Source organism: Chelmon rostratus, chromosome 16 (genome assembly GCF_017976325.1).
Source record: "Chelmon rostratus isolate fCheRos1 chromosome 16, fCheRos1.pri, whole genome shotgun sequence".
NCBI lineage: Eukaryota > Metazoa > Chordata > Actinopteri > Chaetodontiformes > Chaetodontidae > Chelmon > Chelmon rostratus.
Genome location: NC_055673.1, coordinates 14,334,611 through 14,353,390, shown reverse-complemented (window position 1 = coordinate 14,353,390; position 18,780 = coordinate 14,334,611). Strand labels below are relative to the sequence as shown.

The 18,780-nt window shown below is 40.8% G+C and overlaps 2 protein-coding genes across 2 annotated transcripts; one reads left to right on the top strand and one right to left on the bottom strand.

The window, feature by feature from the left end:
- Positions 1 to 268: 268 nt before the first annotated feature.
- Positions 269 to 6,553, bottom strand: azin1b (antizyme inhibitor 1b). The gene is made up of 11 exons (XM_041954928.1): positions 6,382 to 6,553; positions 5,367 to 5,510; positions 4,818 to 5,016; positions 4,464 to 4,637; positions 4,026 to 4,198; positions 3,650 to 3,863; positions 3,424 to 3,498; positions 3,031 to 3,196; positions 2,640 to 2,749; positions 1,854 to 2,059; positions 269 to 1,765 (listed from the first exon to the last, which is right to left on the bottom strand). Exons 3-11 carry the CDS (start codon positions 4,917 to 4,919, stop codon positions 1,690 to 1,692), a joined length of 1,296 nt encoding a protein of 431 aa, XP_041810862.1. The 5' UTR covers positions 4,920 to 5,016; positions 5,367 to 5,510; positions 6,382 to 6,553; the 3' UTR covers positions 269 to 1,689.
- A 3,000-nt stretch (positions 6,554 to 9,553) lies between these two features.
- On the top strand, positions 9,554 to 18,352 carry atp6v1c1b (ATPase H+ transporting V1 subunit C1b). The gene is made up of 13 exons (XM_041955274.1): positions 9,554 to 9,699; positions 12,201 to 12,381; positions 12,471 to 12,538; positions 12,662 to 12,747; positions 12,974 to 13,068; positions 13,326 to 13,417; positions 13,679 to 13,777; positions 14,123 to 14,191; positions 15,515 to 15,607; positions 15,905 to 15,998; positions 16,351 to 16,448; positions 16,813 to 16,936; positions 17,339 to 18,352. The coding sequence occupies exons 2-13, from the start codon at positions 12,250 to 12,252 to the stop codon at positions 17,435 to 17,437; spliced, it is 1,149 nt and encodes a 382-aa protein (XP_041811208.1). The 5' UTR covers positions 9,554 to 9,699; positions 12,201 to 12,249; the 3' UTR covers positions 17,438 to 18,352.
- The last annotated feature ends 428 nt before the right edge of the window (positions 18,353 to 18,780 follow it).

The window sequence follows — 18,780 nt, the reverse complement described above, 5'->3', positions numbered from 1 at the left end:
AGAAGTAGTAATAGACTGCAAACATTTGCACATGACGTTTACTATTTTCACTTGTTACAGCAGGAAGCAGGATCTCATTCCTGGCAGCCCTCAATCTGGATTACAGATTGTTTCCAGAACATTTAACTACTGTACAACCAGAACACACAGTAGACCCACAGCAGATCAGAAACATATGGTTTCCAATTATTTTGGCCAACATTAAATATTTTATGAAGAACACATGTTGAAATCTAAATGGTTCCAAAGATCACACATACACAGGACGGATGATTTCAGTCAGAAATGTATTAAATTAATCACTTTCATTACTTTAACAAGCACAATTTACAGTCAAAAACAGGCTATGGTCCATTAGTGCCTTAGACAAGCAAGTAATTAACACATTAGTCATTTGTAACACACGAGGGCAGGATTCTTTAAAAACTGCAGTTAAGTCAGGTCATCTTTAATGTTGTTTGACATGAGACATTGAACTTTACATAAGACTGTGCATTATTTACCTCATAACTATAGAGAGGCATGAGGAAAAGTCTGGCATGTCATTTGCACTGCCTCAGAGAGGGCTGTGTACAACTAGCATGTCTTTCACTTGAAAGACATGCTAAGTCCACATCTGCCACTTACAGATAATTTATGTTTGAGACTATTTAGAAATAGTTCCTTTGCTGGTTTTTCAGATCTAGGACAACAAGGACCAATCCCTTGACAATACAATTTGAAGATCTGAAAAATCAGGGCTGCATTGTTAAATGTCACAGTATTTCTTTAACCTACAAAAGATTTGTGCACATTAAAACCAGATGAACCTCTTTCTATTAGAGGCAAGGAGTGCGTTAAGGTGTATCATGCCTTTCGAGTAAAGGGAAACCACCGAGGTCACAAATGGCAATCACAGCACACTTAATCCATGTAGTGTTAAAAAACACATCAATATCTTATCAGGAAAACACTGTTAGATGGGCCACAGCATAATACCTGGGCAAAACACACTTAAAGATGGAGCTTAAAATATGCCCCAGTAATATCTGAATCCAATAAATAAAAATGCATTGAGGTGAGCTGCAATAAAGAAAGAGGTTACATCATTGTTGTAATTTAATTTAAACTATGCAAAGTGAGGGGTCTTAAGTACAGAATCCACATGAGGCAAAGATCCTTTGAAACACTTCAAAAATCATCTACAGACAGAATGTATTGGTGTTGAACAGACAAAGCATTTACAAGACTGTCAACAGGTAATTAATAGAGAAGATGTTTTAAATCAATTGTACATTTTGTAAACTGGATTTGATTTAGGAAACAAACCGCCCCAAACGTGTCTGGGGGGTCCCATCTCCAAAGAGTCGTCCATTTTGTTGCATAATGTCATTTGAGCCTGGGCTGCAGTTCTTTTAGCTGACAGATTCATAGAGTCCATCAGAGGGAGGAGCAAAACTGAAGACCTTCAAGATTAAATTTCAGACTACTGAGGTATCGAACAAACCAATTTTTCAATGTTGAGACGTAAAAAAAAAAAGTCAAATTCCTGGAAGAAATAATAGGACACTGCATTTTCCAAGGTGGCTGGAATGTTGACCACATTTAGCCCCTTGTCCCGAATACCTCACTGACCGCTACTCTCACATTGTGAGAGCAGAGGCTAAGGAGGATCTGTGCAATATAATAAGGGACAGGGGCAGAGGGTAGTTACGCACTGTACTGGACCATGGAGAAATTCTTCACGGCACTGTCCAGTGCCACACCGGCCTCCTGCATTTCGTACCTGGAGACAACACCGAGTGTCAGAGTCAGCTCTCACTAAATGTATCATATACTTACGACTTCCACATGCTAACTCACTCCATACTCACCAGTCAGAGGTGGAGACAGTGTAGTAGATGGGCAGCCGGGACGAGTTGAACTCTTCCAGGCTGCACCCTCCCATGTTGGAGAAGAGAAGCCAGTCTCCTACACTGAGCTCAGGGAGCAGGCAGCGCTCCACCACATGGTCCAGCTGGTCCAGTGATGGGCCCCACAGGCTGCTAGGATACACTGCCTCCTCAGCACACAGCACATGCTGGGGAGGGAACAGTAGAAATGTCATGGATTGGCAGAAATGATATCTCCAACCTATAATCCTTTTTTAATTAGCAAAGAAGCAAACTAACAATGGATAACCACTATCAACTGACTAATGTAAGTTCACAGCCTAGAACTGTTAGCAACAGGGATCTGGGTTGTTTGGAATGAATTCCAATAGCCCTGAATTACAAGAATACAATCTCTACATCAATTTTCATGTTTGTTTCTCTTATCCCGACTGTCGTTAATCAATTGTTACATTAAGAGTTAACTACAGCTCCAGTTTTACTTTATGTTGTGTAGTAACACTTTTAGTTATTTTCTGATTGTGACAAACACAGCACAGGAGAGGAAGCCCATCATTAACTAATTAACCTTTTTGATTAATGTCACACCTCGAGTGAATACTGTATGTTTAAACACTGTATGTTGGCTAAGTCACTACAGCAGTTCCGATCCTGCTTACTTAATAACTCATAATGCATGACCCCTTTTCCCTTCTCAACTAGGGCTGCTATCAGATGCTTCATTCAGTCCTGAATGGGGTTGACTCTCTTGGGTGGAGGCCTACTAACCTTATGAACTGATGGGGCAGCAATGGAGTTTCCCAGCAGCTTGCGGCTGAAAGGCCCATAAACACCCTCATTCATGTAGTACAGGAACTCAGTATCTTCATTGTTCTCATCTGTGTAAAAGCAGTGGGTGATCATGTCAGATATATAGAACACACTGCATTATCTACTGCACTATCTACAAATTGGGGACACAGAGTGGGACGTGGTTGTGATGGCTTTTTAAGATTATGCAACACCCAAGTGCAAAAAAAATCCCGACACAAGAAATATTAGAACAGAAACCATGCTGCCTGCACATATTGACAATCAGGTAGTAGACAAAGATATTACGGTCAGAATAAAATGGGCTACAGAGGACAAAGAGAGCCTCTGTGAGAATTAAGTAACTCACCTTGAGCTAGGCTGTCCCAGTGGTCCGTCACCACCTTTTTGCCGATCACGTTGACAGCCAGGCTGAAAGCTGAGGCCACGTAGAAGTTGCCTGGCTGGGCAAACACTTGCACCCCGGACAGTGGGCTGAAGTAAGCATCCAGCAGTGGCCTGACTGCAGACTCAACCTGCGCACACAAAGTTGGAGCGAATACGCACTCTGAGAACGTTTCCAGGTTTCGGGCATTAATGGATCTTAAAGCTGAAATCCATTACTTTACACAAGATGTTAGTGAGAGGCGACTGATGTCCTTCAGTAAACTGTTCATATCTTTACTAATCTGTTGACGGCTACAGAGAAAAAAAAGCAGCACGCAACTATAGCACTTTCATATCACAACTCTTTCCCACTTACCTGTTTAAGCTGAAACTCTGAGCCAGTGAATCCACCACCAATGTCCAGGATGTTCATGTTAAAGCCCAGATCCACCTGAACAGAAAGAACAAACACTCAGGTGTTATCCTTAATGAAAGAGAACATATAAGAGATAAAAGGGCATTGAGGATATATTTTAAAATAAATCTTGAGTTGACAGAATTCCTACCAAATCATCATTTTAGAATTAAAGGCATTTTCCTACCCCCATGTCAAACACACAGCGGGCATCTGATAATGCATGAGTGTAGGCTTCTTGCAGATCTTGGCAGGAGCTGGGGATGTGGAACGTCACCCCCACCACCTGGACTCCCAGCTCCTTGGCTGCTTCCAGCAGGTGCCGGCAGCTCTTCAAAGAGAAGCCGAACGACATGCTGGTCTCAGCTGCATGGGCCTGGGTGGTCAGCTGCAGCAGCAACCTAGGAGAGATTAAAACAAAAACAAAAAAAACATCAGCCAGTTATCAAAACATTAAGGAAGGCTTTCCCAATTTTATCTTTATTTTCAACCCAAAGACAAAGTTAATGTACTTTCTTTTTACAGATGTGGAAAATGGTTTGCTGTTTAATTTGACCTCTTACTTTGCATTAGGGTGCAGGCGGGAAATTTTGGACAACTCTGCCTCGCTTTCGCACACAAGATGCTGGATGTTGTTCTTGGCAGCGTGCTTGATGTGTGCCAGCTGCTTGCAAACGCCCGACAGAATGATGTTTTCTGGTAGCACGCCGTGCTCCAGCACCAGGCTTACTTCAGCCTGGAGGAAAGATGATATACACGTTTGAGAAATTAATGCAACAAAGTACAAAAGCTCCCATCAAAACAATGAAAAAGGCACCAAGTATGTTGCATAAAACAAAAGGATCACAGTCATCAGCTGACTAGTAATAAATGGAGTGCTTGTAATGTAATTGCCCCAAAATGTCAAGTGCCTTCATAAGAGGATGAAGCACTGTGCAGTTTAAAAATATAACCACAATCAGAGTTACCAGAATTTGATTCTGTGAACTTCCAATGCTTACCTTGTTAGCACAAACGAAGCCCAGTCCCAAGGAGGCAAGTACTTCGATGACTGCCGGGCTGCTGTTGCACTTGACTGGGTAGTAGGGCTGCAGCTGTGGTACTACGTTCTGCCAGCACACATGCTGCCGCATCAGGGCACCAAGGTCCCCCACCACAAATGCATTCTTCTCCACCTGGAAACACAAGACGAGGCAACAGCTACACTGAATGCACCTGGTCAAAAACACACCTAGCTAACAGATATGGACAATAGTCCAGTGCTAATGACAGTGTTATGAAAGCGATTTGAAACATCTTAGGAACTTCTGCCATTGCAACCTGCAGCTATTAAAAGGCCTGCAAGCCTAACTGACCAGAGCCTGCTCGCAGATGTGTCCGTTGATGACATCTTCAAGGGTTACTCCTCCCTCCAGGAGTTCAATAACGTAGCTGGGTTTGTCAGCGAGTCCTTTCATCTCAACCGTATTCCGCTAAGCCGACAATCATAAAGAACAGATAAGCAAGTCAAGGGGTCACCACTGAGCCAATGGGGTCCTGCCGGTATGCAACAAACTGGGAAAAAAGAGGGAGAGACAAATTTAATCAGGGTAATGTAACACACAGGCTCAGCGCTGATGAACTTCTACATAGAGCAGTTACAGTGTCTAAACCCAACACATACAAACAAAAAATAAACAACTCTTATATATTCCAGACACATCTTTGATATTTTATATAAGCCCACTGACCTGCGATAAAAAATAAAGAACTTCCATCTCAATACAAACTTGTTTAATGATCAAACCATGTATTATATGTCAAAGTCTATCCAGAACACAGTGATCCTGGACTTTGCCTTTTGTGTGTGTGTGTGTGTGTGTGTGTGTGTGGTGGTGGTGGGGGTGGGGGGGGGGGTCACTCACATGGACAAGTCAGGAGATGGACCTGTCCCGCTATCAGCTAGGATCCCAAGGTGGCTCAGCGTTGAAGTCAAAGTGCTCCCGGTAAAGAGCCGCCCCTAGGCCCTCTGGGTAGCGCTCATACACCTGTGCAGAGACAGGGGAGCCCTGGTGGACAGACACAAATAACATTAGATAGGAATATATATGAAAAAGACATCGGAAAAAGGAAGTCGTCCACTATTGTCGTAACCACTAGCGAAATCACATGAGATGCAACGTCCACGGCTTGGCTAGCCAGTCACTATGATATTATAGCATTAAAAAGTTTACCGCTCGCACCTATGGATTCGTTGTCACTGTGGTCAAAATTTCACCGACACAATCGATACGTTCAGCAACCCTCGCGCCCGTTTACGTGGGTTGTTTTTTTTTTTAACCCAATAAACACCCAGTATATTAAGTCTGACCAAATCCTCATCTCAGACGCCTTATTCTAAACACAATTAGGCCACGTTAGGCGAGAGAAAACATAACGACTGAGCAAGCGGCGTGTCGCTACCTAACAAATGAGATATTATTACTGCGATTCATCACCAAAACAAAACATAAACCCCTGTAGCACACGAATGTCATTAAGTATATTTAAAATGTAGAAATGCAGCTGCAGGGGACATAGGGAACGCCATTGCGAGGAAACTCGTCGCTGAGAGACTGCTGGCAGCGAAAGAGCTGCTAACGTTGAGCTGTCTGCCGACTGAACGTCGAAGGAAGAAGCTCATGTTAGCTCTGTATTTTGCTAATAACGCCCAAACAAACCCCAAAACCAATACAACACGGGGTCAAACACCAAACTAAAGTGTTAAGGTAGCTTACAAAATTACTGATACGGTTTAATCTAACGTACATACATGGCAAAAACTCAGAATTAAATGAATCGGTCTGTCATGTGCGGCAAGAATGCAGAAAGACCAGCCCGCCATGTTACGTCCGCCTGCTGAACCCAAGGAACTCAACCGAAGTATTTCGCTTTACTTACGTGAGATAACGGCCAGAATGTTTTGGAAAATCGTCTTCTCTTTTTCGGCGGAATTTTTAAAGAGTAGTGGGCACAACGATATAAGAAAGAAAGAGGGCTGTTTTTGCCATATGCTTAGATGAGGGGACGAGCGTCGGTCTGACTGCGTCTTCTCTATCCGCTGCTGGGTGGAGAACTACCGAAGCCGAGTAGGGGTAAGTGGAAAAGGTAATCAACGGCCCGTGGGTGGGGCTTCATGTTCATTTCCACCAATGAGCTTTCAGCATTTTTGAGACCACACCAAATACGTACTTCCGAGTACCACACTGGCCCCAGTAGATATGGCGTATTACATAACCATAAACTTTCCGTAGATGGCCATTCGCCTTGGTCAACCAGGCCAAGACCTCCACAGCTCTTTGTTTATATGGGACAAATCAGATATGCTTGTTGTGGTAGAAGCCCAGCAGCAACACTCCACTACCGGAAATCCGGTCATGTATTCATTCATTTGTTTTATATTTCATATATGTTTTATTTAGTTAGTTTGGTTTCTTTGATCTAGAATTATTTTCAAACTTATTTATTTTCTCGTTTACTCGGTAATTATTCATCTTTTTTTCCTTTTCCATTTTATCTGTGCTCTCTTTGTTCCATTCTTTTTACCAACACAGGAGTTCTCGTTCAGTTTAGTGCGATGGGTGTTTATTTTTCCATGATCTTTGACCACCAATAAATATAAAACAAATAAAGATCCTTGAAAATCACCTTCTTGGATGGTTTGAGGGTTTATGTATTTTCCTTTTCTCCAAAACTGTCTGAGATTGCTAAAAGACCATTAACATGCTTTAAGTCACATGCTGGCAGCAGCTGTTTCATCTAGGATAATATGGCCCTATGCCCACTGTGATGTTAATAAGTCATTCAATACTTTTCATAGACACGCAAAACCAACATTTTCATTCCTGCTTTTTTTTTTCAAACAGTATTCATGAGCACGGAAGACATTTGTGAGTATAAGCACAGGCTGGGAAATTTTTGAGGCTGAGAAAGTCAGTGAGTCAAAAGCCTTCTAATTACAACAATCACAGTTAATTACATGTTATTTCTGTTTTCACAGCCTTGCTGAACTCTCTTGATCAATTTCAAAACAATGGTGTGGCACTGACAAACTTGGTCAAACAGAAAACATACAAAATAGGCCTCTATCCAGGTTATTTTGACACTCACTGTGTTCCTGTTTGTTTCTCAAATCTGGGGGATTATTAAGATTCAAGAGCTTATTGAATATTTTGTTGATTAATCCTTAAGCCTTTGTCACACTCACTTCTAGTCCCATTTCAACTCTGAAAGTTTATTGTTTTATGCAATTCAGGAAAAAAAAATGTTTTGCAAAATTAATGTCATTAAGCGTGGTGGTCAGGAGTTCTGTACACCACTGAATGACTGGCAAGATGAGCAAAACAGATCAGCCTGCAGCCACTTAGTCGTATGACTTGTGTTGGAGGACTGGAGCACTGGAACAACATGCTGCATGGCTTCTGTGTGTCTATAGCTGTCTCAATGTCCTGTTGCTCTTATCTCTGTTTTATGGCAGACACACCAAAGGACACTGTGTTCACAAAACAACTTGGCACTGAAAATACTGGCTTCTAAACAACAAGGAAAGTCCTATATGGAAGCACTCTGACACAGATATTTTGAAGGCTCTCAGCTGTCTGGCCTTCTTTACTATGTTTAGAAACCAAGTGACTGGATTAAACATATGGATTCATGCTGTACAGTCACGCTAATGGCCCTGAGGTTCAAACTAAAGGAATAGCTAATCAAATTGGGCCTTAACCTTGTCGTTTCTGAGAAAAAATGCACTTCTTGCTAAGTTCTATCTGGCTTCTAAATCTATTTGGGACTAGTGGGATAGTCAAATCAGTGTTTATTTGTAAAGTAGTTGTGTGCAACATAAGATCCAAGATAAAGTGCTAAACAGAGCCATAAACCAACAGATTACAAAACAAACAAGGAGTGCGTTAAAATGAGCTAAGAATTCATACTCTGTCTATAACATGATGTTTATCATTAAATATCATAATGTCATGCTTGCATTCTTTCCAGTTATAGTTAACAGATAAGAGTTTTGGATTATGTATTATAAATATAGTAATGGAGACTTTAAAAAATAAAGAAAATTTAAGTTTAAGTTAAGTCAAATTAGATATCATGTTGTCTTTAATATGTTCACAGTTTGCGACAAAGTGTAAAGTATAAAGCTAAGTAATAAAGTAAAGTATGTTTCAAGGTTCTCATCAGGGTCCAAGAAGGTAGAAAAAAATTACATTTTTTTAGTAACATTTGCAGATAGAAGTAAAATATATAAAAAAAACAACAGCATATATAAGCGATTCTCAATACCCCCAGCATTCCCATAAATCTGAAATAGAAATGTTGAAACTGTGAAGCGTTGGTATGGCAATTTATGTAAGTGTAAAGGATATTAGACCCTTATTAACTTTGCCCTTCATATCAGGAAAGTGGACAGGGATAGTTCAGATAAACTCCCAAAAAAACGACTAAAACAGTCCCGTGTAATGAAATGTTTGGGTTTATGTACACTGGTTCACTGCTGTTAAGTAATGTAGTAGTTACATATTACCAGAAGAGGTCAATATTGAGAAGTAATGACTGAGCTACCGAAACAAACAACCATGCTACCTTCGCGTAGTATCGGAAATACTAAAATTACTAATTTATCAAAAAATTATGCAGCTGAAATAAATAGGAATACGGGAGAATTGTACCAGGTGAAGGGCAAGAAAGCAAATAGCAGGTGATAAAAACCTATCGAGACATTATAAATGTAAGAAATTAATACAACATATTTTCTCTTCTCCATCCCACGACTGCTGTAATGGTACTGCTGTGGGATGAAGATTAACTATTTATCCAGAATTTTAGCTAATATTGTAGCAATTACTTCATTACTTTTAGCCACATATTTAAACAATGTATCAATTAATATTACTTTTAGCTATGTTAACCATATATCCATTACTTCTAGCAAAGTATTTCATTAATCCACGGTTAAAACGATCCCCCAGTAACTGTTGCTATTTCTGACTTCATACTGAGACACTGAACGTAACGAGGACTATACTGCGCAGCAACCTTTACGCAGGCGCACAACTATTGCCCTGATCAGCTGACTGAGTGAGATGCTCTGTTGAAGGACCATTGAGTCGAAAACCTGCTATTATATACGCTATGTATGGGAAGCTGCGAATACTTAACTGAATTACACTGTGTGGACCTGTGGACCAAATACTCAAGCCATTAGACACATCGGTAAGTACGAAAATACACCGATTATTGGCGTCGTGACAGCGTGGGACTGCAATGCAAACAAGCTAGTGTCAGCAGCAAGCTAACATAATTTAACCATGTCTGAACCAGGTTGATTTTGCCGTCTGTCAGTGGTTTTTATTAAAGAATGATCACCAAATCAGAAAGCAGTAGCTCGTAATCATATCATGTTCTTGGTGTTTAGTGAGGAGGAGGATCAGTATTAAGCATGTCTTCTACAGAACAGAAACTGATCATATGACAGTCAATCAGCAGACATGGGGACCAGTCTGTCTCTACTGTGCTTTACTGATGCAATCAACCAGTGTGTGTCTATGTGTTTGTCCATATTACAGCTATTGGGAAATGTGAGGAAGTGCATGAATCAGAGGCAAAATAGAACTCAAAAGAGGAACAAATGGCTACATAATATGACTCTTATTCATGTAGGCATACTTACTCCTCTGTATAGCTTAGTCTTCTTTATGCAGCAGTGGAAAAGTACTCATACCCTTTAGCAGTATTAGTAATGGCATAATGTAAAAGTGTAAGAACAACTCCATTCCAACAAAGTTGGGAAACTGTGTATCAATAGAAACAAATGTGACAAAATTTACAAACCCGATATTTAATTGAAAATAGCAGAAAGACAACATATCATATGGAGCTGAGAAATGTAATGTTTTTTTTTTTTTTGTTTGGTTGTTTGTTTTAAAAATTGTATCCTCATTTAGAATTTGATGCTGGCAACACGTTTAAAAAAATTGGGACATTGTCGTCAAAAGACTGGAAAAGTTGTGAAATGGAAAACAGCTGGTGGAACATCTCACAGTTAATTAGGTTAACAGGCAACATATTAGTAACATGATTGGGTATAAAAAGAGCATCCAGAGCAGCTGAGTCTCTGAAGTAAAGATGGGGAGGGCTTCACCACACTGTGGCAGACTGCGCTGGCAAATAGTGCAACCAAAGATGGGGAGGGCTTCACCACACTGTGGCAGACTGCGCTGGCAAATAGTGCAACAATTTCAGAATAACGTTTCCCAATGTAAAATTGGTATTTCATTGTCTATAGTACATAATGTCATTAAAAGATAAAGAGAATCTGAAGAAATCTCTGTTCACAAGGGACAAGGCTGAAAACTAATACTGGCTGGCCGTGACCTTCAGGCCCTCAGACGGCACTGTACTGAAAATAGACACGATTTTGTAGTGGACATCACTGCATGGGCTCATGAACACGCCCACCAACCATCATCTGTGTATGCAGTTCATCGCTGCATCCACAAATGCAAGCTGAAACTCTACCATGCAAAGAGGAAACCGTATATGAACCAGATCCGAAACACTGCCACCTTCTCTGGTCCCGAGATCATTTAAGATGGACTGAGGCGAAGAAGAAAACTATCCTGAAGTCTGACAAGTCGAAGTGTCAAATTCTTTCTGGAAATCATGGGCGCCGCATCCTCTGGGCTAAAGAGGAGAGGGACCAGCCGGCTTGTTTTCAGCACACAGTTCAAAAGCCAGCACAGCTGATGGCGTGGGGGTGCATTAGTGCACATGGCATGGCTAACCTGCACATTTGTGAAGGCACCTTTAATGCTGAAATATACAGGTTTTTAGCAACATATGTTGCCAAGTAGACAACTTCTTTTTCAGGGAAGGTCTTGGTCATTTCAGCAAGACAATGCAAACCACATTCTGCACGTATTCAACAGCTCGGCTTCGAAGTGAAAGACTCTGGCTGCTAAACTGAACTGTCTGCAGTCCTGACGTGTCACCCATTGAAAATGTTTAAACGTGAACTATGACAAAGGAGACCCCGAACTGTTGAGCAACTGAAATCGTACATCAAGCACGAATGAGAAAACATTCCACTTTCAAAATGGCAGCAGTTGTTCTCCTCAGTTCCCAAACCAGAGTGATGGTAAAAGAAGAGGTGATGCAGCAGAGCGGTAAACATGACCCTGTCCCAGCTTTTTTCAAATGTTTTGCTGGCATCAAATTCTAAATGAGGATGTCATTTTCAAAAACAGTGAAATTGCTCAGGTTTCAACATTTGATATGTTGTCTTTGTGCTGTTTTTAATTAAATAAGGAGTTTCAGTGTTTTGCAAATCACATTCTGTTTCTATTTACTTTTTGCACTGTGTCCCAACTTTTTTGGAAACAGGAACATCACTAAAATGAACTTAAATATCAAAAGTGAAAGTAATCATTATGCAAAATCGTTCCTTTCAAGGTTTTACAGCATCATATATATGATATTGTTGAATTATTTATACCAGCCATTTTAGAAGGAGTGATTTTGAATATTGCCTACAATTACCTAACACACTTATAGATGTTTAATGAATATTTACCATTGTATAAATGATACAGCAATATTTCTGATGGCTGACAGTTTTTATTGTCTCACAGTGTCTGTCATCCTCACCCATCCCTAAAACTATCTAATCTTATCTGCAGTCACAATAGAGCTGTACCCTTTCTCTGTCCCCTCAGTGACTTCCTTACATTAGAGGCCCAGTGGACAAACCTCTTACCAGCAGCCATGACAGAATTCTGGTTGATCTCTGCTCCGGGGGAGAAGACGTGCCAGCAGACTTGGGACAAGCTGATGGTGGCCACCACACGCACCAACAACCTGTCCACTAACAACAAGTTCAACATCCCTGATCTCAAGGTTAAACCGTCATCTGTATGCCCCACCACAGGGAATCCACCCACGAGCAGTCGTTGTAGTTAATATTTCGTGTGTTTTGTCTCCTACAGGTCGGAACACTAGACGTCTTAGTGGGGCTGTCGGATGAACTCGCTAAACTGGACACTTTTGTGGAAAGGTGAACTTTGCAGTTCCCAAGATCTGCATGTTATTTCTCAGTTGAGTTTGTAAAATGTGCACCTCTGTTTTTGCTTTCATGTTGGTCTCTTAACGCCTCTCCTCACCCCGCGTTGCGTTTCAGTGTGGTGAAAAAGGTCGCTCAGTACATGGCCGATGTTCTGGAGGACAGCCGAGACAAAGTCCAGGAGAATCTGCTTGCTAATGGAGGTAATCACCGTTATTCAGCAGACAGTCGCTCTCTTCAATAGCTCACAGACACGAGGTGGAGGAGGTGGTCCAAAACAAAAGCCAGCGTGAAGCTGTTGATAAGTCTTCTAAGAAAGACCTGATGTGGTCAGATATACAATCGTCATACAAGACAAAGCCTATGGAAATGAGGGCGACTAATGCTGATGACTCAAATCTGTTTTTTGTTTTTTTTTACTTTCTACAGTTGACCTGGTCACCTATATCACCAGATTTCAGTGGGACATGGCCAAGTATCCAATCAAACAGTCGCTGAAAAACATCTCTGAGATCATCTCAAAGGTATGTTGGAAAATCTGTTGTTTGATTATTGACCTGCTTATATATATATATATATATATATATATATATATGATTTTTGTTTTAATCAGGCGAGATCATTTGATCATTTAAATGTGATCATTTATACCAGAATTTACAATCACATATGGGCATACTTTGATTTTGCCCACACCACTGATCCAACAGGGATAATTATATGTGTTTGGTGCAAGAAAGAAGCAATCTGTAGTGTTCATCTTCTCCTAAACGGTTTTTAGCAAGCCACTCAGATAGACAACGACCTGAAGGCCCGAGCTTCAGCCTACAACAACCTGAAGGGAAACCTGCAGAACCTGGAGAGGAAGAATGCGTGAGTAATATAATGCTGACACCACTGAAGAAAATGGTCTTTACGTGTATATCCTGCTGGTGCTTCCAGAGTTTTGACACTAGTTCTTACCAAAATATAGATATTTGCAGCCTTCTTTGCATAACATCACAACTCTGTGTATCACTAAGGAAGATGGGATTGAATTAGTAGCAGTTTGGTTTAGTTTGTACAGAAGTTCTGTGTTGTGTCGCGTAGTTGGACTCAAGTCTGACAATCTGAACTGCATGTGTCATCCTTTAGGGGGAGCTTGTTGACCAGGAGTTTGGCTGACATAGTGAAGAAAGAGGACTTTGTACTGGACTCAGAGTACCTGATTACCATGCTGGTGGTTGTACCAAAGTAAGTTCGCCTACATCAGTATCTGTAAGTTATTGTGTCCATGGCAGATAGAAATGTTTCCCTCAGTCATCTTGTTTTAATAATGTATTTATTAAAAGTACATTTCTTTAAGGTGCAATGAGCGCTACATGTGTAGTTGTTGTTCAGTTGAGTTTCACTTCCTCTGTGCTGTGGTGTGGCGTCCCAGCAGCTCCATCACCCTCATAACTCCATACGTTCTAGCCATAGGAATGGTCAAATTGTCAGGAATTATATTTCAATGCATCTGCTTTGGAATCAGCTTTAAAATTTCATTTTTAGATGTAAAACACATTGCTGTAATCCTTCCCTTTCCACTCTGACCAGGACAGGCTACGCGGACTGGCAGAAGACGTATGAAACCCTGGCCGAAATGGTGGTGCCACGCTCCACTAAGTAAGATTACACCACAGTTTGAAGCTATTCAATCTAACCACTGAGTAGACTGCAGAGGGGCCAAAGAAAAGCAGGGGGCAATTAAAGGGTATTTTGGGGAAAAAAGTTTTAATCATTAAATTGTTCTTCTTTTGGGGCCAAAATGTTTATCATTGTTAAAATAGCCATACAGGAAGGAAAAGCATCAATATAACAGGTTTAACTTTTGAACACTTATATTTTCTTGAAAAGCATCTCACTTTGCACTCTCACTTTGTCAACCGTGTGTCCTCTGCAGATGGTTTAGCCTCTTGCTTGACTGATCAGAACCGGAAGCATTTCATGGTTGACCTGTAAAAAGCAATTGACTCTTATTAGAATAGAAAACATTATTTGGTTGACCTGTAGAAGGCAACTGACCTTTTGCCAATGAGGCCAGATGATTTGAGGCATTATGTCCGGGCTTTTGGACGGACACGGCTCAGTGTGGTAACCTAGCAACCTGTGTTTCCAGAAGGGATACGGAGCGTCGTCTGTTCCGGTGACTGGGACATAGGAAGCATCGTATGTTGGAGCCACCTGGACAGAGGAGACTGTCCTTAACTGAGATTTTTTTTGTGTGATTGAATTTCATTGTCAGCAGCTGCATTCAAAGCCCGCAACAGATCGAGTGCTTTGGTATTGCAGAATTGATCCTTAATGTGCAGATGCTCTCTGACTGGGAAGCCAGTGAGGGATCTTGTCATTTTTTTGCCGCATTAGTGTCTGAAGAAGGAGCTGGTGACGCCATGTGTTGAAGGAAATCACTTCATTTTCAGTGGAATCTGCGTGAACAGTGGATTTGTTTGTGGAGGTGAAATTTGCGCAGGGATTTTGCGTAGAGTTTATCTTTGGCGGACAATTGCAGGTTGGGCTACTGACCAATCCGCAAGCATCTTCACAGTGTTGATGGGGGGAAGCAGAGAGGTCTGGAGACTCCAAAATGGAGTAAGCGTTAGCCTTGTCTCACCATCTAGCAGAATAGCCCATTTTAAAATAGCATACATTGGATCATTGGTTTATATTTATTAATGCATAAATGTGCATCACTAATGTTGCAGGTGGTAACGGTGGGGCTAATTTTAACTGCCTTGTGTACTGCTGGGTAGCTTAATCAATACATCGTAATTCACTGGCTGATTATATTTTGTATTAATAACCTGAATCAGTAAAGTAACCAGAAATAAAAGCTGTCAAATAGTTGTAGTGCAGTAAAAAGGATCAGGTAGAAGGTAATACTGTGCTTATACAGTATGTGTGTGTCTCCAGCTCTCGTGCTGATTGGTTGTCTCGTGTCTCCTCCAGGCTGCTGTTTGAAGACAACGACAGCGGCCTGTTCAGTGTCACTCTCTTCAGGAAGGCCATAGACGACTTCAAGCACAAGGCCAGAGAAAACAAGTACATTACTCCCTCTCAGTTTGACTGTAAAAAAAAAAAAAAAAAAAAGGAACTGGCTTGTTAAGCTCTAAAAAAAGATTCTGTAACAGACCTAATTTTGTTGACCCTCGACAGTCACTCTAATAGCGTGACAGAGGGATCTCATTGTGTGTGTTTATTTATATATATGTGTGTGTGTGAATGTGTGTTTGCATGTGGCCCATATTCAGGAGTGCACTTGAGTGTGTGTGTGTGTGCGTGCATGTGTGTGTTTGCTGACAGCTGATTGCCAGGCCTCTGCTGTGTGTCCTGCCCTAGGTTTACAGTGCGTGATTTCCAGTACAACGAGGAGGAGATGAAGGCAGACAAAGAAGAGATGACACGTTTGTCCACTGACAAGAAGAAACAGTTTGTACGACTGTTTTCCTCACAAATCATGATACTGACTAAGCGGGGAAGGATGAAGAGCTCACTGTGTGGGGGGTTAAAGAGCTAAAAATGCAACACGTAATGGATATTTGGCTTCAGATGTATGTTTATTTTGTTATTCAGTGTTTAATTTGACCACACACGCCGCAGGAACTCATCTTAAATAATGGCTGAAAGACTGAAACCTGTGAGCGTTTGTATTATCATTATGCTCACTGATAATTCATAAGGAAACTGAATAAATACAAACAAACACCCACAATAGGAATGCTCTATTTCAGCAAGTTGACATGTCAATATTAGAACTGATTAAAATGCTGTGTCTGTCCACCCAGGGGCCTTTGGTCCGATGGCTGAAAGTGAATTTCAGTGAAGCCTTCATCGCGTGGATTCACATAAAAGCTCTGCGTGTGTTCGTGGAATCAGTACTGAGGTGAGCAAGTGAAGACCCAGCAGAGAGTTCATCAGCCTGCTACTCTCTCTGTCCTTTGGCAACAACTACTTTTTTGTTTTTCAATCGTTTGCACATTCATCCATAATTCCTTTTAAAGACCTTCTTGGATGAAAATCAGGGTTGTAATCTTGTTAACATGTCCATGGGATGTTGTTCAGCAAGACATATCAGAAGAGAACTAGTCTGACGCCATAGTTGAGCATTTCCACCTTGGAACTGAAGTGGACCAATGACAGTCTCAAACATGTTGGTTATGAGTGTAATCGATGCCAGGAGAGGAGCTTTAATATATTGTTTATTTAATGTCTTAAAGCAGGCCTGACAGACTTGTTGTGTCTCATAGATATGGGCTGCCAGTGAACTTCCAGGCCATGCTTCTCCAGCCCAACAAGAAGAACATGAAGAAGCTGAGGGAGGTGCTGTACGACCTGTACAAACACCTGGACAGCAGCGCTGCCATCATTGATGTGAGTCTAAGATTAGTGGAGGACGTCCAGCTCTGTGACACTTCTTATAATCCTATTCTGGCCTGTCCTGATCATCGCATCAGGACGAAGGGACTAAACCACCCCTCGTTCCCATTGCTGACTGACTGATCCCACTCTGATTTTGATTGATTCTCTGCAACTTATTATTTCCTGTTTTGGGTCAGGCATGCCAAGTGCTTTTTGTAAACAGATGTCCGTGAAATTGAAAATATGAGGTTTCTTTCAGAAGGCCAGAAAACCTGGCTCAGTCATCATGCAAGGGAAACAAAGAAGCCTTGTAGGCTTGTAAATCCATTCTTTATTTGGTACATCAAAGGATACTGACATGGATACAAGCAAGAATTGTGTGTGTGTAATTCTGTCTCTCTGCTGTGCCTCCAGGCCTCTATGGACATCCCAGGGCTGAACTTGAGCCAGCAGGAGTACTACCCCTATGTTTACTACAAGATCGACTGCAACCTGCTGGACTTCAAAGTCTAGATACATTGCCATCATCATCTCACTCTCATTGTGTGCGGTAGTGTCGTGGTGTGACACGTTCACATCCCCAAGCTTTAATTTATTTCCTGTTTTTTTCCATCTTCTGTGTTCTCGTCCTCTTTTCCTCGCTCCTGGTCCTGATACATTCCTGGGTCCATACGGAATAAGTTGTTGAACTTTTGTCCTGAGACTAAATATGGGCCGTCGTCTTTGTCGTTACTTCCTCGTTGTACCAAGCTGTAAAAGTGAGTCGATACCCAGTTTGCTCCCACCAAAATGGTTGACATTCTTTCATGGTGTCAAAGGACATGTAAAAATGCTACATTTTTATTGTTGTTTATTTCTCCTGTCACCAAACTTTATTTAAAGCAGCGAAAACGGCACACATGACGGGGGAAACGGGGAGAAAACTTAATGTATGTTAAATACAGTATTTATTTAAGGCCTCTCAAATCAGTGAACATGTTTTTGTTTGTTCAGTTTTTGAAAGTGATGTGGTTTTAGCTCCTTGTGAGGAATGTCTGTTTACAAGTAGATGTTGACCCCACTCAAGCTCTAATTCTGTGAAATACTGAGACAAGGTCATTTTACAGTCTAAAGAAGCAATATGTTTACTGATTGTATGCTTCTATAATATCTGTATATTAAGCAGTTTGAGAAAAAATAATTATAGGTCTATGTGCAAATACTGTATCATCAGTGCAACTGAAAATTGAACCACATATTTAAAATAAATGTGAAAAATAAATACTCTATATGGAATATACTTCACTTTGGCTCACTGTGCTTTTTAACTGCAGTATCAAGGTTGCAAACCTTCTCAGGCTCATATAAACCAGCATCAAAATCATTATCAGTGCCATGTATGCTCATAGAGATATAAGGCTTTTAATTTAAAAGGAATGTGAAATCATTTTTTTCCTAGACTCTATATCTCTTTTCATATTCTTTTTGACAGTATTCCTCCATTAAATACTTAGTAAATGGTACTCCTTTCTAATAAAGCAATAAAGCTTTGTTCTTGTGATTTGGCCTAAATTTTCATTGTTGACTTGATTTTTCTTATTATTTTTTATCGTTATATGTTTGGCTTCTGTAAAGCACTGTGTAATCATTGATTTTGATAAGTGCTGTATAAATAAACTTTACTATTATCCTTGATATATAATTAATCTTAATAACTTAGGCTATTAACATTTTATGACAGCAGATATTGTGGCTAATTAAAAAGGGAAAAACTCCTGATCCTTAATTAATGGATTTACCAACATTTAGAACTGCATTATTACCAATTAGATGGATGACTACCCTGCAAAGGGATTTTTCATAACCTGGCAATTGGA